Below are 20,240 nucleotides of genomic sequence, written 5' to 3' on the forward strand. Positions count from 1 at the left end.
ACCACACTGACCCCTAGCCCCATCTCTGCCCCCCGACCCTGCAGGCCCTCCACAAGTCACCTGGTACCCCTGAGCGTTCACACGTGCACTGGCAGGGCTCAGCGATCTCTCCTAGTCGGGCTCCTTCTCCAGACCGCAGCTGAGAAGCTGAGATGTTTCCCTCACCCTATAATCCTGTACCCTCCCTGCTTCACCAGGCCTAAGTAGCCGGCCCCACCCATTGTACAAACACCCCTAATGCGATCCGAGCAAAGGAGGAAAAGAAAGGGGGGTATAGCAGAAATGACGTGCAATGTAAGATGTATACCTTTCATGCTTCATTCCAGCTCCATTACTTCCCAGTTTTGTGACTGTGGGCTTTTCAGCCTCAGTTTTGTCCTCTGTCAAATGGGGTGATCATGACATCTGTTCTTGCTACTTAACTAGGGGGTTACGTAACCAATCAAGAGAATGGAAATAACTACTAATTTGCACCACTGACATTCTATAAAGATAAATATGAAGTCCATGTCTTTCTCCAGCAGCAAAAATAGCACCCACAGCCCTAACGTTTACTGCCTGGTCACTGTGTTCCGGAGAGTGGGACGTGCTTTACAAAGATAATCTCATTTAATCCTCACGGGAGCGCTACGAGGTAGATATCACCGTTATCTTCAGTTTTTAGAAGGAGAAACTAGGTTCAAAAGATTAAGGGCTTTGCCAAATATTGCAGCTAGTGAAGATGTAGAGGCAGGATTTGACCAAGACGGGCTGATCCCAGAACTCAATACGTCCATGTCGAATTAAAGCAGATATTGAACGTATGACACCTGCAGTGGCACGGACTGGGAGCCCTGCTGGGAAGTGGTGCACTTTGGCCACTAGACCAGCCTAGGCCCACTGGGCTTCCCAGGTGGAGGCAGAATGTGACTGTACGGTCCTTTCTGTCTTGTCCTTTTCCTTAGGCAAGGCTGGGATTCTAGTGAAAGTTATCACTATTTTGAAAATCATTTTCTGGAGCCCCTGGGTGGCTCAGTCGTTGGGCGTCTGCCTTCAGCTCAGGTCCTGGGATCGGGCCCTGCATCGGGCTCCCTGCTCAGCGGGAGGCCTGCTTCTCCCTCTCCCACTCCCCCTGCTTGTGTTCCCTCTCTCACTGCCTCTCTCCCTGTCAAATAAATAAATAAAATCTTAAAAAAAGAAAGAGAAAGAAGAAAAAGAAGAAAGAAAGAAAAGAAAGAAAGAAAGAAAGAAAGAAAGAAAGAAAGAAAGGAAGGAAGGAAGAAAGAAGAAAGAAAATCATTTTCTTAAAAATTTTCTCGAGCACCCCAGGCACATTCGACCCTGGACCAATCTCTCTGGAAGGTCATGAGCCAGAGAAAGTGTTCTCCCAGCCCTCGAGGAGCTTCTAGTCAAAATAGGCAAAGAAAGAGCCGGTTGCAGTGGGTCCCCAAGCCTTCTTCTGCTCCCAGCCTCTCCCTATGCGCCTTGGAGCACCTTCCTCTGGACCCCCAGACTGAAGCCCCATCCGTGCTCCAGCCCTCCCCAACTCCACAGCACGGACAGGGCTCTTTGCCCCTGAGCTGGAGAGGTGTGTAGGGATAATCTCATTCTATCTGCTTGGGAAGAGAAGCGACTAGTCTGATGTTGCCCAGCAATTTCCCCCAGGTGAAGGTCAGCACGTTAGTCTCCCAACTCCCGGTGAAAGGCCTTCCCCTCCTCACAGCAAACGGGAGCATGAGTGTCCCACTCAAGCAGGCTTTCTGGAGGGGGTGAGCTCTCCGAGGACTCTCGTTTGAGTTGAGAGGGAAGAAAGAGGGTGGTAACGGGTCAAAGGAGGAAAGAAGCTCGTTTGAATTCATACCGGGACTCACAGGTAGAGAAAGGGAGGGAGCCGCACAGCAGGGAGGGTTTCCCAAATACTCTGCCACACCATCAGGATGTCAATATTTAGCCCAGTTCCCTATGGAAAGAGAGCTCGTAAAACCCTTCTCCCTGTGCCCATCTCCCTTTCGAAGCCCAAGCCCTGACAAGTGAGTTACCAGATTCGGTGGAAGACAAGCAGAGGTAGGAGGGGTGTGATCCAGATTCTGGACTAGTCGCCTGTGACATTAGGAGGAAAGGAGAATCCATCCCCCAAAGCCGGCGCCTCCCTCCATTACCTGCTTACAGCCAGATTTCCTTCAGGCTTCAGGCCTGTGTCCCTCTGAGCTCCTCTGTGGGCTCATTTGGCCTTTGGAGCCCAACATGAAAGTAACGAGTAGATCTGAAGAGCAGGGCTTCGTCCCCGGTAGAGGAGAAGTGAGGAGTGTGACCCATAAAAGGGGTGGGAGACTCGCGCCACCGAAAGACTCAGCAATTAAGGTAGTCAGGAATAAAAGCTGACACTTTACCTGCCTCACCTCCTTTCCCCTCAGAAAGTTATCAGAACAGCTCACTGTTTCTGAAGCCTTAAAGCGGTACATGCGTTGGGGAAGCCTGGTTTCTAGGCCCACCCTGGACCTTACCTGCTTCCTTACTTACAGTGGGGGCTCAAAATCACTGAGGCTAAAGCTCCCTTCCAGCCCTAAATGTCTGGGCGACTAGGCCCTGTTTAAGGCCATATTCATGCCTGCATAGTAAATACGCTCTGGAACAGCCAGGCCCCTTGCCCCTCCCCTTCCTGGCTGGTACCCTCACCTCCGCAGACCTCTCCCACCTAACCAAGGCTGTGACAGGCACAGCACCCTGGACTGGTCAGCCTCAGGGACTCTGTCACCCTGCGGCCTACAGCCTTCAGAGCTCTTTCTGTCCCACACCCTCAGACCCAGGACCAGCTGGAAGCATTTATTCCTTCTTAACGCCTCCCTTGCATGGCTCAAAGTCATCTCAACAGCCTCGAGCGATGCAGAAGGGTCTCACAGACTCAACTAAGGCCTCACCAAGGCTTTGAAGCTAAAGTAAAATGAAAGACAAAAGAATCCCCCAGGATTTTTTTCTTCCCTGAGTTGTTTTAAACCATGTCTGCTGCATTGAATACCACAGACTTATAGCTTGACCTGACCCAACCAAAGCCACCGACTCCCATTGGGCAACTCTGGCCAGTCTAATCCCAACCCCAAGAGCCCAGCCCTTCCTCAGCTCCAGGAAGCTCCAGTGAGGTGACAGGTCTTTGCGGGGAAGAGGCTGAAACCATCCCAACCACAGGGGAAGACCGCCTGATTGGGATGTCCGGGGCTAGGGGGTCTCAGAGGGCTGTTGGATGTGGGGGGAAGAAAAGGGTCCGTTGTCTGCTGAATGTGTTGGGGGATTTCTCTGATAGAATTGGAAAAATGTTCTGTGAAAATAGTGATTGGATTTTTTTTGGAGACCACTTTATAGTTCTCCAGAGACTTCCCCAGACCCTCTTGTTCAGCCTTCATTGAGAACTCCTGCTGGGGACTTAGAACTTTCGGGATGTAGAGTGTTTGTGACCTAGGTTGAGCTAAGGGAATTCGGCCTTGGAAGCAGACAGCCTGAATGGAACTCCAGGGGCTCAGCTGGTTTGCCCTGAGGAGAAGGGACCTCAGATCAGAGCTCATGTGAGAAGAGGATTAGAGGGGCAGGGGACAGCTGCTGGAAAAGCTTGTTAAGAGTGGCTTTTCCTGGGAATGAGAACTTTCCACAAATCCCATTGTGACCCTCCTGGCAATATCACAGTCCCCACATCTGGCAAATACTTTCTGAGAACATCACCCCCATGCCCTGACTCCAGGGCTAGCCCCTCCTGTCTCTGATGTTAGAGACGTCCAGAAAAAAAAATACCCTTGGCTTCTCCCAGCCACACTGCCTCCGAGCAACATGTCCCTGCTCCAGGAAGCTTCTCTTTTATCATTTCCCAATCTCTCCATTTTCTGGTATCTTAATCAGACAGCGATGAATAATAACTCCCAGCTACCCACTTCTGCCAAGGCTTGACATTACACACACACCACATGTTATAAATTGCAAATGAAGTTTATTGTGCAGACACCAAGACCACAGCACTTTAGATGCAGAGCCAGCAAGGTGGGCTATGTACACAGAAACAGGTTTCCCTGGGGGCAGGGCCACGAGAAAGGCGCAGGCTTTGAGATGAGGCCCCCAACAGAGTAGTCGTCAGGAGAAGGACCAGCAAATGGGCAATGCAAGGAGGGGCCAGGAAAGGGGGCATGGCTGGAAGTACAAGCCCAGGCAATGCAGAGTCTTCCCTAGGGCACAGAGGGTGTCACTGGCTCCAACTAATGGGTTTGGAGAGAAGATATTTCAAACATGGTGTGTGGGCATCCCTTTCCTCCAAAGTGCCATCAGAGGTGGATGACAAGGTTTCACCTGCTGTCCACTGGATGTGCAGAGACAGGCTTCTACGTTCTAAAGCGCAAGAGTCAAGAGGGGACCTCCACCCTTATCTAAAAGAGAAGGTCACACTGGAACCATAAGCTTCACCTGAGCCAGAACCACCCTTTTCAGAGCTGGAACCGCCTCTAGAGCCACCTCCAGAGCCATATGCCCCTCCAGAGCCTCCCCCAGAGCCAGAGCCTCCTCTGGAACCCCCTCCAGAGCTGTATCCTCCTCCAGAGACGGAACCCCCTCTGGAACCGCCTCCAGAGCTGTATACTCCTCCAGAGCTAGAATCTCCTCTGGAACCGCCTCCAGAGCTGTATCCTCCTCCAGAGACGGAACCCCCTCTGGAGCCGCCGCCGGAGCCGTAGCCCCCTCCACCGCCCCCTCTGGAGCTTGAGCCCCTGCCTCCAGAGCTGTAACTGCCACTTCTGGAGCTGTAGCCTCCTCCAGAACCGGATCCTCTACCTCCAGACCCATAGCCTCCAAAGCCGCCCTTGGATGACGCGCTCGAAGATATGGTGCTGCTGGTCACAGCTGCGGAGAGAGATGGTGTCCCCATGGCAATTCCGACCACCTCGGCCTGCGTCCTCCCGACACACCCCCCATGGGACAGGAGCCCCCCACTACTTACACACAGTCACGTTGCTACTGAGGTCTCCGGACATCCTGTCAGGAACAGAAAAAAGAGCTCATGGCAGGGCCCTTGGGGTCTGTGTGCAGCGTTCCATAGCTTCCGCCTGCAAGCATGCACCTCGACCACCAGCCACCGGGGCCTTCCAGAGCCCGCTCTCTTCCGTGCTGCCAGATCGCACAGGTGGGCAGGCCCCACGTCTGTCCACACGGCGTAGCAGCCCGAGGCATCTCGACAAGCAAATTCACTTCTGATTTGCAACACAGTTTTGAATTGAAACCCATCGGTCTGATAGTCCGATCCCAAGCCCTGCTAGAAATTTTGAAACGAGGCTGCACTGTGAACATGCAACTCAGAAAGAACTACAACTCTGTACAGCCTCCCTAGTCTACCCTCCTGCCCCTGCCGCCTTGGCTGCATCCGAAATCTTTCCCGCTTCTTCCTGCAGGCGGGGCATAGGAGGCCTGGCCTCGAAGACAGGCGCAGAGCAACAGCCGAAGCAAAGCGGCTCCTCCTTGTCATGCTGGCTTGCTGGTGGCCTGGGGTGGCTTCCCCCTTCCGGTTGCTTCAGCCAGATGAAATCACTGGGGATGCCGCTAACATGGACAAAGGGTTCAGAGAGGGTCTTCAAACAGAGGAGGGAAAGATGCCCCTTGGGAGGTGAGCAAATGATTCAGTTTGTCACGCCAGAAATCTGCACAGAACCGGGTCTGGCACCTGCTGCCGGGGAATAGCCAGCCAGTCAGCACCTTCCAACATGGTCCCCCTGCTCCGGGTCACAAGGTGGAGGGAGAAGGCGCCGTGCACCCTGCTTACCCATAGGCCAATGTTTCAGGCTGTCTAGGACTAACCTGTTTTCACCACATTTTATTTTCTCTTTCGGAAAAGACCAAGATTAACTTGCTGAATTTAATCTGCTTTGATAGTCATTCCGTATTGATAAATCTACAACTCTACACTAATGCTTTGGGACGAGAATGGCTGCTTGAGGAACCTCGCGATGTCAGCTCTCGGCTGTCAGAAGGCCCTGCTCCCCACCCCCCGCCCCAGCTTTCCCTGCCTTGGCCTCCAGCCCTGGTTCTAGGAGAGAGGGGCTTCTGCCTCCCCAGGACCCCCCACCTGCACTCCTCGCCCTCCAGCAGCTTGCGATAGGTGGCGATCTCCACGTCCAGGGCCAGCTTGACGTTCAGGAGCTCCTGGTAGTCGCGCAGCAGCCGGGTCAGGTCCTCCCGGGCCTGCTGCAGGGCATCCTCCAGGTCCGAGAGCTTGCTCTGGGCATCTTTGAGGGCGTGCTCTCCCTTCTGCTCAGCATCCGCAATGGCTTCTTGCACACTCTTACACTGGGAGAGAAGGAGGAAAGGTTTCTGTTGGTCTGGAGAGTAGAGTCTGCCTGGCAGGGGGGCTTGGGGGGAAAATGTGTTTAGGGTGTGGGAAGCCAGACTCACTGGCCCTGGTCATCCCTGGGGCATTGTCTTCCAGTCACCTGTGACTGGACCCTTATGCTTTCCCCGTGATGACCCTTGTCCTCACAACACAGGGCATTATCCCAGTTTACAGCTGCAGATGAAACATGGACTGCTTCACAGAACTTCTGCTGCCTTGGGAGTCGACTCTTTGCCCCACACGATCTCTTCCAAGCTCACGCCCATCCGCTGGCCAGCTCCCTGCCACACCTGCTGCCCCCACCACCACCGCTGGTGCTTAGGGCCCATGCCAAGCGTGGGAGGGGACCCTCTGCCTCCAACCCCCCGCAACCAAATGACCTTGTGCTTTATCTGTCAGCACTCCCTTTCATTTGTGGAAGCAATCCGAAAGGTAACACAGTCCTTCCCTGCACGAATCCTCACTTTGGAACGTCTCTTAGGCCACCATAAAAATTGTTACAAGCCTTAATTGATGATACGCTCGAGATGTTTGAGATCAACATATGCTAGACGAGAATTTCTCAGTTTCTCCTCTTTCTCACACACGCACACATACACACACGCTCACACATTCCCGCCCCCCCCACACACCGACACATGACTTCCCACCCGCCCAAGCCCCACTCGACCCGACCCCTGGAGCCGCACAGCCCTCAGGGCTGTGCCCACCTGCTTCTTCACATGGGCGATCTCCCCTTGCAGCCTCTGGATCACGCGGTTCAGCTCGCTGATCTCCATCTTGACCTCCTTCAGGCTGTCTCCGTGTTTCCCCGCGGTCACCTGGAGCTCTTCATACTGTACGGGAAGAGGAGGACAGTGGCAGCTTGGAGAAAGCCTGGCTGGAGCTAAGGAAAGTCTACTACAGGGCGGGTCAACCAAGCCGGCTTCGTGAGAGGTGGGGGGCTATCTCACATCCCCAAAAGGAGTCGGTGCCATTCTTAGTTGAGGGCAGTTGTGGTCCCGTGGACACTCTTGCTTGGGAATGAGGCCCAACTTCCATTAGACAAAGGCACCTGTCATCTCACTGGCCACTTCTGGCCGAGGTGAAACCCAGCTTGTTCAAGCTGTGGCTCTCTCTGCTCTCGCGTCCTTGCCTTGCTGTGGTACAGCGCCTCGGCCTCGTCCTTGCTCTTCCGGGCGATCTCCTCGTACTGGGCGCGGACCTCAGAGATGATGCTGTCCAGGTCCAGGCTGCGGTTGTTGTCCATGGACAGGACGACGTTGGTGTCGGTGATAGTCTGCCGGATCTGGGACAGCTCCTGCAACACAATGGGAGGTCTGGCCATGGCTTCCCTGCCCACAGCCAAAAGCGGTGAGGAGGCAGCCCCCTCCCCAGTGTTAGGGAAACACAGACACTCAGACGAAGCTGGGTGGGATACGATGGCTGGGAGAAAGCGAGATCACCACCCATCTTAGGCCTCTGCTAAGGGGATGCAGAGAATTATGGGAGAGGCATCTATTTCTGATCTCCCTGCTGTCTAGCCTCCACCATTTAGACAGTGTTGATAAGTTTGGTGCCCCCAGAAAGAAGCCTGTGGATGACAAATGTTTCGGAAGATATGTGTACACATGGACACGGAGGGGAGGTCTGAAGTACATGAGACATGGGGATGGGAAAAGGACGGCTCTCTTCCTAAGGGCAGCTGGACACTGGAGGAATGGAGTGAAGGGATAGTGTCCCGGGTTTCCCGAGCCTTCACTCCTGTGACATCAGAAGAGATAGTTCCTCTCCTCCAAGACCTGCACCCCAGAAACCCCTAGTAGGCTGGAGTGGTGGCAAAGTGGGAGTCAGCCAGTCCATAAACCCCACTCATCCCCCCTTTTTGCCCATTGAGAAGGACTGCTTTGGTAGGAAGAGTGGGAAGCAAGGGGCTTTCCAGGAGCAGCCTCCTTACCGCATCAAACAGGAATTTAAAGAACTCAATCTCCTGGGTCAGCACGTCCGTCTTGGCCTGTAGCTCCACCTTGGTCATGTAGGTATTGTCCACATCCTGCAGAAAACGTCAGGGGCCTCTGGCGACACTCACGCACGGCTCAAGGTATGGGCCCCACACTTTCTGTCCCTCTCTTCCACCCAGTCCCTGTCAGCTGCTGTCCCACATCCCAGGCACCTCAGGTGAGCCATGTCTCCATGGGGCGTCGTTTGGCGCGGAGTCCACAGTGCACCTCGACTGGGGGCCCCCGCCCTCGTCCACTGCTCACCTTCCCCAAGACCATCAGAGCTCTGGCGGGACGAGCTTTGTCAACCATTCTCTCCCTCCTGCTTGAGACACTGTGTGTTCCCACTACAGGGCCCAGTGCCTGTTAACAGCCCTCAACTCTCCCATGGCGTCCGTCCATCCCACCTCTCTGGAACTTCTGTGGATTTTACACCAAAGCTTCTGCAGGAACCGGCCTGAGAAGCCACACTTCTGCCTTCTAGCCCAAACTCGTCAGCACGACCAACAGCATCTGTTAGCATCCTAAGGGATGTCCATCCCTTCCTCAGCTCTTTAGAAGAAAACGGAAGTGCTTTCTGTTTGCGTCTTGCACAGCCCGCCGTAAGCTTTAAGGAGGTTATCGGTAGAAATGCTCCAGCAGCTTGAACTGCAGACACGTTTGTTTTCAAGAGAACCAGCGGTGCACATGCCTCATCCTTTCCTCTGGTTGCTGCTGTTTCCACTCAGAGTTGTACTCCAGCCCGTCTGCCTGGATCCAGTGGGCTTCTGAAGCCCCCTCAGTCCCACCCAGCCGTGACATTCTCTTGCTCACCTTTTTAAGGGTCACAAAATCATTCTCGGCGGCTGTGCGCTTGTTGATTTCATCCTCGTACCTGTGGGGATCCGGGGACACAGCTGTTAGATTCGTTCTACTTTGTTTACTTTTTTCTTTCCCCTTTCCTACTGGACTCACCCCCAAATCCTCCACTCTCTAAGAGTATGGAACACTCCTTCACTCTCCAAATGCTAACTATGATGTCCCAAATAAGGATGCTTTTTATAAATTAACTCCCAAACATGTGAAGAAAACACGATCTCTGAAGCCCTCAATGTCTTCCTCACAAAGAACAGGCACACACAAATCATCACCACAAATGCAATGGGGACATGAGGGGCCTCCTGGGGGAATGATCGGATGGCTACAGTCAATATCCATTCAGTGTTTACTCGGCCACCTACTTCTTCTTAAAATCCTCAACGAGATCCTGCATGTTGTTCAGCTCTGAATCTTGGGATGTCCGTTCTGCAGAGAGCGTATCCACGTACGTCTTCAGTTTGGCAATGTACGCTTGGAAGATGGGCTCCAGGTTAGTGGTGCGGGTGCCCACGTCCAGCTGCTGCAGCAGCTCCCACTTGGTCTGCAGCACCTGGTTCTGCTGCTCCAGGAACCGCACCTGCGGGGACCAGAGGAAGAGCACGGGAGCTCTGGATTGCCCTTCCCACCGGCGAGCCTCACTTGCCAGAGGCAGCTCTGATCCTGCTTCGGGACATAAAGAAGTCTACGCGGCTTTGTGCTCACAAGCCGGATGCCGGATCCAGCCCAAGCTCCCTGCCTCCACACTTGGAAAGTTCTACAGACTCCTAATGTGACATCTGGCACTTTCCATGCAGAGAACTCTTTCTCCTACTTCACCGCCCACTATCTTGTTTGCAGCTGCTCCCGAGACTCCAGGCCATTTCCCTCTCCCATCCTAGTTGAATTCCCAGCAAAAGTCCTATAAAGTTTTGGGCAAACCAAAAACAGGCGTCCACTGGCACTGCCCCTAAAGGTGCTGAGTGTGCGAGCACTGCAGGGCAGGGCTCCTCGGTCTGATTTTTAAGAGCCTCATAAATTTCTTGGGCAAGTTCATCTGCCTTGAAGTAGGACTAAACCCTGTAACGCTCGAAAGTGACCCCAATAAAGAATTTATAGGTCACAAAACTGAGCATGCTTCTCTTGAAGGCGGGAATTTCACTCAACCCCAAGCAGGTTCAGCTTTCCAGAACTTAAGAGAGTAATGACTTCCAGGGAAGGAAAGACTATCTCAGAAGATGTCTTTCCAACTTCTTCCTTCTGACACCTGCTGCCTCTTGGCCTGAACTCCTCAGTCCATTACCTGTCTATTTCAGTTTTTCCCACGATTTTCCGAATTTTCCATAAATCTTACTTATTTAGGCTGAAACAGTGAAGCCCAAGGCATACTTAATTTCTAGCTGCAGACTGTTTCAGAAGACGCAGCCCATGAAGCCAGCATCTTTGCCATTTGGGAAATAAGCCAGGCTAGTTTGACCACACCAAGGCCTCCTAAAAGAAGTGACTCTGAGCTGCTTCCTCTCCGGTGCGTAGTGGAAGCGGGGCATCCTGAGCATCGGACGGAGCCAGCTTCTCGTGACTCACCTTGTCGATGAAAGAAGCAAATTTGTTGTTGAGTGTCTTGATCTGCTCCCGCTCCTGAGCCTTCACGTTCTGGATCTCTGGGTCCACTTTCACGTTGAGAGGCTGCAGGAGGCTCTGGTTGATGGAGACCTCGTGGATGCCTCCGCCGGGGAATTCTTCAGGCCCAATGCTGCCAAAACCCCCAAAACCTCCAAAACCTCCAAAGCCACCGCCACCTCCAAAGCGGCCTCCGCCAAAGCCACCGCGTCCAAAGCCACCTCCACCGAAGCCACTGCCTCCAAAGCCACCTCCACCGAAGCCACTGCCGCCTCCAAAGCCACCGCCTCTGCCACCAAATCCAGCACCGGCGCCAAAGCTTCCACCTCCTCCGGCCACACTAATAGAGATGCTCTTGGTGCCTCCGAGGCCGACAAGACTCCGACTGCCAAAGCCGCCACCGCCGTAGACCCCTCCGCCACCACCATGGCGGCTCAAGCAGGAGAAGCTAGAGGCCGATCTCCGGCTCCCACCGGAGACCACGGCCGAGCCGCTGCTGAAGCCCCGGAACCCTCCTCCTCCTCCTCTTCGAGATCTGCACGAGATCTGACAACTCATGACGCCTCTGCCCAGTGAGGAAAACTGAGGTTTCTGAGACGAGTTAAGGCTGGAGACTACGCTCTGCTGTCGGGAGACTGTCAGGGTCCCCCCCTTTTATACCTGCCAATGAGGTGTCAGTGTGCATGGGTGTGGACACACTTGTGCATGGGTTTGGTCTCCCTGGAAGCTACGCCTGGTTAGTGATTATCAAGCTAATAGCCATTAAAAATCTACTAATCAGCTCCATCCCAAAACTTGCTTTGACTGCAAACTCCTCCTGTTTATCTGGGCATCTGTCATGCAATTCGATTTTTGTGAAATCATCAAAAGAGGAGATCAGGACGTGGGTTTCTCAATCAGAAAAAAAAAAAAAAAAAGACCTTCTGCAGAATGTTGTTCCCTGCTCTGGACCAACCCAAAGGAGGGCAGCTACCACCGGGCCTGTGCCGGCTTGCCACCCGGTGAGGCTGATGAAAGAGGTGACAGGCTTATTAACTATGGGGCCCCTCAGTGGCAGCTTTAGAGTTCTTGCTTCTCCCTCTGCTCCAGGGAGAGTGTCCACAAGTAATTTTGTGGAGTACAAAGTAACAGGGGCAGGTATGCATGCCCTTACAGAAAGAAGTTGGCCTAGGATGCTTCAAAAAAATTGGCATTTTTCAAAATATCTTGACTCCTTCCCATACATACCACACCAGGAGAGCACAAGAGTCAGTCACTGAGAGGAGGAGAATTTTCTTTCTTGTAACTAGAAGTCCTCATATTTATCAACTCTGTCACTTACCCACATGAAAACCCAAAGGATGAGGGACTTAGAGAAAAACCTCTCTATTCCTGGGTCTGTCCGACTCTGAGCACCCAGCAAGAGGCTGTCATCAAAGGCTTTCCATGACTCCAAGGTCTGAGTGTCTATTGATGTAACCAGTCAGTAATCATGTATTATCGGGTGTTTCTGCTAGGCAGCCGGGAAGTCCGACTTCTCAAGATCACCAGGGACGGACGAATACCAGAAAACCCATCGAGTCACCAAAAGCAGAGAGCATCCACCCCTAAACTCAATCGCAGTCCTTCCTTTGCCTGTGTGGCCAGGCATGTGAGGACTGGAATGGAATTTAAGGTCAAATGGTCTAGGTGTGAGCCCCAATTTGCGATTTCCAGGCTCTGTGACTTTGAATTCAACGTTGAGGCTCTGTACTCTTAGCTATAAAATGGGAAATTCACACAAAGTGTTTTGAAAACCATGACACGATACAAATGTTAGGTATCACTACTATTTTGGGTGAAGCAAAGCTATCTCCTTCTCTTTTCTGGTGCTAAGGTCGTGCATTCCACGTAGCCCATGCGTTGCAGAACCAGGATTTCTCAGGGCCCAGGACAGAGTGAGCAGAAAATAACATAAAAATCATACATTTGAGTTTAAGTCTCAGTTTCATCGTATTTTAGTTAAATGACCCTGGATCATTCAAAATGCTCTTTGAGCCTAAATTTCCTCACTTCCAAAAGCAAATAAGAAGAATATGGCTATTGTAAAAAATAGAGCAGAGCACGTGGCATGTGCTAAACACAGTTCCTAGTTAGTAGCAGAAACTCAGAAAGTGTCATGTTCCTTCTTACATTCCCTCCCCCGCAATCCCCAATCCTGTGATTGGAGCAGGGATAAGGGTGGAGAACAGGGAGCTACCCGCTCGTGCTACTTGGTTTGCAGTAAGAAAATGCTGAAGGAAGCAAACCCATGTGTCTCCTTGATTTTTTTCCCCCAATCTGGCTTATATAATCATAATCAGGCAAATCAATCCTAAGGCTGAAAGCTTTGGAGAGAACCTCAATTCAAAATCAATTGCGTCCTTATCTGTGGATATCTGAGCACCGCCCTAATTGTCCATTACTCCAGCATGACTATGCCCAGGCCACGCCAGCCACAGGCGTCTCAGTCCCTCTGTGAAGGAAAGGAAGGGACATTTATGGAGCATCTGCTATGCCCCAGGCTTGTGCCGGGCACACAGTCTGCCTACGTTACTGCTCTATGATTCTGCTTTCACTCCAAGTCTCCCTTCCCATTGTCTCCACTGGGCGTCTGCCCTTTCTAGACCCATTTGCCAGTTTTTAAAAGTCAAGTTCAAGAAGGAGAGTCCTCTTCTCTTGAAATGTGGAGGGTAGAATTAATGCAACTTTGATATCATACACCATTTTACTTCCATACTCTTAACCTTACCTTTTACGTAACCTCCAGGTGCTTAAATATCAGATAACATTTTATTTCCATATTTTTAAGCTTTACCTTTTATATCACCTCGGTGTGCTCGTCCAGATAACATGTCCCGCATTCGCTAAGGGAGCGCGGTGGGAGTGGAGACTCAGGTCTGCCTGTGATTTGGCGGCTGACTTCCCCTGTGATCCTCAGTGCCTTTACCTATAAAATGGGAACATTTGCCCCGGATCCCCCACTACCCCACAAGGATATCGATCTGTTGGTGTAATGGGTTTTAGGCTTTACTGCCTCTGATAACAGAAGAGGGATCATCCTGTAGGACGAAATCTTTCTTTCAACAAGCTGCTGGCAAGCGCAGACCCCTAAACACTTTCCTCCTAAGCGTCAAAAGCCTCTAACGTGGCCAGTGGAGCAGAAAAGCAAGCCCCCGCTGTGAAGGGAACTGTTCAGCCCCTGAGAAATACACATGGACGCAGAGGGCAGACTCTCCTGGTAGGACTGGATCCCCCCTGCCCACAATCCCTTGTACCTCTCTCACAGCCCGTCACGTCCTCCTTGTGCTGCAAGGAGCCACGTCCCCGGATGTGAGCTTGGGTCGCATTCATCTTTACCCCAAACCTCCAACCCCTCAGCACAGAGCAGTCACTCAGAGAATAAGCCTAAGGATCCAAAAATCATGCTTAGGGTTTGGGGTTGGGAATTGGCAGCCTTCCCTGACACGGGAATGTGATGTGAGCAGCGTTTGAGTCTTTACAGCCTGCCCTGCACCTGTTCCCCAAAGATCCCACCTGGACCTTGTCTCCGGCTTCTGACTCACCCTTATCAAGGAGGGGCTCCCCTCCACCTGCCAGCAACGTGAGTCCCTCCTTCCAAGGACTCAAAGCATCGCTGAACCAAGCTGCTGAAACCAAGTGCTTGGATTTCAAAAACAAAACAAACCGCAAACCCTCCTCTTCCAGCCCCAGCAGCTGAGTTCAGGGTGCTCTAGGGGCTAACAGTCAACAGAGCCCAATAACATCAACAGCTCAGAAAGCACACAGGCTGGAAACCAGCCACCCACAGGCCAGCCTGCCGCAGAGACCCGTAAAGGCAGCAGATGTCCTGTCCCGGTCCCTGCACTGGCTGCTAAACAGGGTACTCTCCGTCAAAGTGTCCGGATCCTGCTCCAAAGCCTGGCGGCTCCGGGGCCAAGGGAAGGGGGGACAGGAGGCTCCCAGGCTCCCAGGAGAAGCCACTTGCTCAATATCTCCCCTGGGACACTGGATTGTCAATGATTATCTTAACCCCGCTCACTCAGTCACTCGTCCCAGGGTCATTCTTTGCAGCCCCAGACCTCTCCTTTCTTGTTCTGTCCTTTTTTGGCTTTTTTATTTGACTCCTTTTTCTTTTTAGAGCCACGAACCGCACGGCTACTGATTTGAAGGTGTCCTGGCCAAACTGGTGTAACTGAGACGCCAAGCTGGTGGGCAGCCAGGCACCCAGAGCATGAAAAGCCCCACACTCTGTTGTGTGGACTCCGTTTGGGAATGCAGAGTCCTTGGAACATAGGACGTAACAGGCTTATCAGGAAATCAGAGTGTGCCCACTGCTCGGAAGCAGCACAGACCCCAGCAACAGTCGGATAAGGGCAGGGACGCTGCCGGGGCCACAGCAGGGCCTCATCGCATGCTGCTCGGACCAATGAAGCACACCAGCAGTCCTGACACGCAGCCTCCAGCACAGGGCCTGACGCAGCAGGCACTCGGCACCGTCACCTCCTTTCCCTCTGCTGTGGCCATGGAGGTCACACGCAGTTCTCATTTTCTATTTGGGAATTTTCTAATTCCCAGGAGATCTGCATCAGAAAATGGGAAGTTACCCCTCCCTGTTTCATTCTCCACGGCGTCAGGGCACAGGCTCAGTGCATGGCTGCGTGAACTCAGTTCTCTCGGGGCTACCTACAGCTCGCGGGGACAGGCGTCTGGGTGCTTCCATGCTGTCTGGTTCATGATACCCCTCTGACATGTCTGCCTCTGTGTTCTCACCTGCAACACGTCTTCACTCACAACACGGAGAGCCAGAAATGGGTCTTCATGGAAAGTTCTTGTCCTTCCCAGCCCCAACCCTCATTCGGGCCTGTTTCCCAGACCATGTTTCCCCCCATGCTGGCACTAATGTTCTTTCTCTTGCCCGTTAACTGTAGAGCCACCGCAGCGTGGAAGGACAGACAGCTGTCAGACAGTCCATTCCACCCTGGTTGTGATTTCAGAAAAGTAAGGGCGTCATAGAGACACCACTCAGGCCTTCCTCACAGTTCAGATATTCCTCCAGCCCACCCCAGATGTAATGCTGCCTCCTTCTTCCCCTTCCCCTCACCCTCGGGGTGCCTTCCCGCTATGTCGGCTTTACACGGCTGTCATTCGCCCTCGGCTCCTCTACCTGGACGCCTGCCGGTCCTGCAGCAGTGCCCCTGTGCCGAGCTGTCAGACCACACCTGTCCTCCCACCCCTAGCCCCTGCCTCTCCCCTCCCCATCATTAAAGCTGCCCCCATGTGACCTATTTCAAGGCTCCCTGTGTTGGCCTGACTGCGGATAATGGTAGGAGGAGGCAGGAGAAGAAACCTCCCCCTCAAAAAAACGAGAGAGAGAAAAGCATGAAAACAAATGGAATTGTGGAAAACCAAACAAATCACCTCTTATTTCAAGAGATTCCTAGCAGCATTGTCCACAACAGCTAAATCGTGGAAGGAGTCGAGATGTCCTTCAACAGATGACTGGATTAAGAAGTTGTGGTCCATATACACAATGGAATATTACTCAGCTATCAAAAAGAATGATTTCTCAACATTTGCTGCAACATGGACGGCACTGGAGGAGATAATGCTAAGTGAAATAAGTCAAGCAGAGAAAGACAACTATCATATGATTTCTCTCATCTATGGAACATAAGAACTAGGAAGATCGGTAGGGGAAGAAAGGGATAAAGAAAGGGGGGGTAATCAGAAGGGGGAATGAAGCATGAGAGACTATGGACTCTGAGAAACAAACTGAGGGCCTCAGAGGGGAGGGGGTGGGGGAATGGGATGGACCGGTGATGGGTAGTAAGGAGGGCACATATTGCATGGTGCACTGGGTGTTATACGCAACTAATGAATCATCGAACTTTACATCGGAAACCAGGGATGTACTGTATGGTGACTAACATAATATAATAAAAAAATTTAAAAAAAAAAAGAGATTTCTGCTCCTCGGTGTAGCAACAAAGCTCTTCCAGATGCTTTCAGACCTATGGCTCCGGGCTGCCTCATTTGGAAGGAACAGCCAAAGAGCTTGCCTCTGGATGACCTGCTTGCCCAGGAATTTTTATTAAGAAAAAAAAGATAACTGTTCAAAATTCTCTGCCACCTTTTTTTTTTTCACATCGGAAACCATGGGTCTTCCAAACTCTTCTTTAAGAACCTTTTAAACCTTAAGAAAAGCTAGTGAAATCATTGCTAATTAAACAGCAAATGACTAATAGGACTAATACAGGCGTTCTTTCTGGCGTCACGTTCGTGACACGAACTAGAGCTGCATGAGCCACGGGCACACTCACAGCCTGCCAGGTGGTCAAAGCAGTCTGTGTGCGTCTATTTAGCAGTACTTTTATGAGGGAAGCTTTGTGACAAACTGGGAAGAGCCTGTTCAGTTGTAAAGGTCGAGCCCCTCTGCCTGCAAGTGACTGTGTGACCATGGCATGTCCTCCTCCTGCCAGGCTTCCCCTTCCTCCCCTGTGGGCTGAGGGGCTTGGAAACCAAGAGGACTGGGAAGAACGTTGCAAGTGGAGTCAGAGGATCTACATCCTCCTTGCAGCCCTGGGACCGACTGCCTCTAGGACCTAGGGGCAGCCCTCCGCCTTTCTGAGCCTTGGTTTTCCCATCTGCAAAATGGACGTGCTGCAAAACAGAGCCGGAAGGATCCCTTCAGCTCAGGAGTCAGTCTGTGCTTCAAAGGGACATGAAGAAGTGAAGCCCTGCGAGCTGGGGCAAACTCCGGGAGAACCTGGAGAACAAAACGTGCAGACCCAGACCTTCGTTGATTTTCTCACTGAAAATAAAGAAATGACAGGAGGGGAGGGGAGGGGAGGAAATGGCAGCAGCAAGGCAGACAGAGGGAAGCCGGAGAGGAAGGAGAAGGTCAAACAAGTATGGCTTCGGCTGGAGAAGGAGAGCTTTGGTAGCAGGCAGGAACCGAGATGCCCCTGCAGGCTTGGCCAGTTTGGATCTGAGAGGCGTGATTTCCTTCCGTCTTGAGCACCACCCCCACCCCCACCACCCCCACCCAGAAGCTCCTCCAGTTTATATCTCTGTGTTTCAGAGATGTCTAGAAATAGAGCTGGTAATAATTAGTTGTGTCTTTGAAATAGCATTTCGCCACCTCCAAACGCCGGGCACAGCAGCTAAAACCTAGATCTGCCGCTTCTCCTTCCCTTCCCTGTCCTGGGCATCAGAGCTCACCAGCAGCCCTGGGAGCAGCAGAGAACTTTGCCTCTCCTTTTGGGACCCCACATGAGTGAGTCAGAAAAATTTTAAGAGAAGTCCGTCGGTCGGAGATTTGGAGCCCTTGGGATGTGAAATCTCCAGGCTCTCTCTCCTCCTTTGGGTGGAAATAGCTTTGCCGTTTCTGGCATTTGTCTGGCTACTCATTGGCCTGGGTTTGCGGGCTTCAGTGCTGTCTCTCTCCCATGCAGAGCAAGAGCCAGAGACGGGACTGTCACAGGACCTCCCGACAAAGACCCTTAGGAGCAGAACCGGCAGTGGAGAGTCTGTATGGAGCCCACCTTCCCCACCAGGCCTCTAAGTCGCATTTCAGCTGGCCCTTAGACCCCAAAGGGTAATATGTTGACCGTTTCCCGGGCCCCATGTTTCAGGGAGGCTCCCAGGCAGCCGCGCCCTCTGGTCAAGGCCTGTCCTCCGGCGACCGCTTACTCTATCCATGCAGTTGGCTCAGGATCCGTACGACGGAAGTCCCCAGAGGACCAGGATGATGTCCATACTTCTCCCTGTAGGTTTAGCTCCAATGCTTGTCACTATTAAACAGAAACAATGCTTCTCTGGTAAGAAAGAGAGATGAAAATGACAGAATTTTATGTTGGGGATGTTGTGGTAGGGCTGTCTAGGCAAGCCCAGGACATCTTCTGATGCCCCGTACCATGTGGGCGCTCACCTAGACAGCAGAAAGGAGGGCAGGAGCCACCAAGCAGGGCTTCCTGGGGAGCAGGAGTCACAGCAGCTGGAGGCACTGACCACGGAGGGGACGGGGTGGTGCGTCCACCTGGTTTGGCCTCCTTGGCAGGACCTCAGTATCTCCCCTCTGCATAGGACTTTGTCCTTTATTAGCGGGTTGCTTTCCCATCCCTCATTCTATTCCCCAGGGTGTGGTATGAGACGAGGAAACTGAGGCATGGAAGGGTTTGCTGTAAGGACACAGGCCTCGTGCCCAGGACACACGCTGTTGTTCATCGCAGGGATTCCCAGTGTCTCTCCAGACACCAGAGGGCCAATCGTTTGGACCGGCCGCCCTCCTGGCTCCTCCCCACACATCCCACGTCCCCAAGGAGAGCCTGCTCCGTCTGAATCCCCCTTTGCTGGAAAGCTTTTCCGATTGACCCAGGCGTGCCCACCCCCCCAGCACTGCGCTCCCGCACTCTGCAGCACCTGTGCCTTGTTCCCCTCACTGGTTTACTGCACCCCTTTCTCGAGTGGTCACACCGTGTTTGCCCATCTCAGCGCACAGACTCCCAAGCTGGGTTCTGAAGCATGAGACCATGGCGGGGCTCTGGGCAGTGCTTGCAAAGCTGCGTTCTTACAAAATGCTCGTGTGGGGCTGTGCAGTTTCACTAAGGAGACGGGGTAAAGCTCTTCCGGAGTCGCTCCGGGACCCATGACCCAAATATGCTGACACACCACTGTCCTGAATTGATCTCACTTCCTTGTGTCTCTTGCCGCCTGCGCCAGGCCTTGACTCCCAGAATTGGATTCCACACTCGATGTTGCCCAAATGTGCTGACGGACTCGTCTCTCTCAAGCCACTGCTTCGCAGCGGCACATGGGGGCCGAGAGAAGAGGCCTTTGCCAGGTCAGCGTGGTCAGGGTTTCTGTTCACACTCAAGGGGGTGGAGACAGTGGGCAGGGAGCAAGGAGGAGGGGAGGTGCATGTGGGCGGAGGGGTGGGGGGGCGGAGAAGGAGGATGACAGATCATCAGATAACAGTGTGAGAAAGAGGAGTGGTCTTCTCCCTCCTCCCGCCTCCCTGAAAATGGGTGTGTCACCAACTAGAAAGGACAGGGCAAATCTCAGCCGCCTTCTCCTCCCTTCACAGAGTGAATTCAGCTCGCAAGCCCTGTGTTGTGTTACTGCAGGAGACAGCAGGCACGAACCAAGGGTCTCGCTGAGAACAGGTTTCAGAGGCCCTGGAGCTGCTGTCTTTGGGCACAGAGGTTCTGGCATAGCAGTGCTCCGAGGGCAGTGCTCCAGGCCAGTGGGAAATGAGTAAATCAAGGCTGTATCAGGGCCACTAAACCCCCTGGGGGAATGGGTCTCAGCACTTGTGGGGAGGCTGGGAGCTAAAGAGTGCCCTGGGGGCTGGAGGGCCTTCCAGGGGCAGACACTAGGGTGGCCGTGACTAGATGAGTGACTCCCCCTGGGAGGACTAGAGCAGGGCTGCAAGAATGCAGGGAGTGAGGAGCCTGTCCCGCTGCTAATCTCAGTGC

General features: G+C 52.9%; 1 protein-coding gene across 2 annotated transcripts; it reads right to left on the bottom strand.

Annotated features, from left to right (window-relative positions):
* Positions 1–3,952: 3,952 nt before the first annotated feature.
* KRT2 (keratin 2) lies at positions 3,953–11,665 on the bottom strand. Of its 2 annotated transcripts, XM_040642509.1 has the most exons (10): positions 10,729–11,665; positions 9,531–9,745; positions 9,124–9,184; positions 8,268–8,363; positions 7,467–7,631; positions 7,042–7,167; positions 6,068–6,288; positions 4,949–4,983; positions 4,657–4,851; positions 3,953–4,542 (listed from the first exon to the last, which is right to left on the bottom strand). In XM_040642509.1, exons 1-10 carry the CDS (start codon positions 11,320–11,322, stop codon positions 4,379–4,381), a joined length of 1,872 nt encoding a protein of 623 aa, XP_040498443.1. In that variant the 5' UTR covers positions 11,323–11,665; the 3' UTR covers positions 3,953–4,378. The 2 variants fall into 2 exon arrangements, with proteins under 2 accessions (XP_040498443.1, XP_040498442.1); XM_040642508.1 differs by having other exon boundaries at positions 3,953–4,851.
* Positions 11,666–20,240: the final 8,575 nt, after the last annotated feature.

The sequence above is a fragment of the Ursus maritimus genome, unplaced genomic scaffold (assembly GCF_017311325.1).
Source record: "Ursus maritimus isolate PB19 unplaced genomic scaffold, ASM1731132v1 scaffold_26, whole genome shotgun sequence".
In the NCBI taxonomy this organism is placed as follows: domain Eukaryota; kingdom Metazoa; phylum Chordata; class Mammalia; order Carnivora; family Ursidae; genus Ursus; species Ursus maritimus.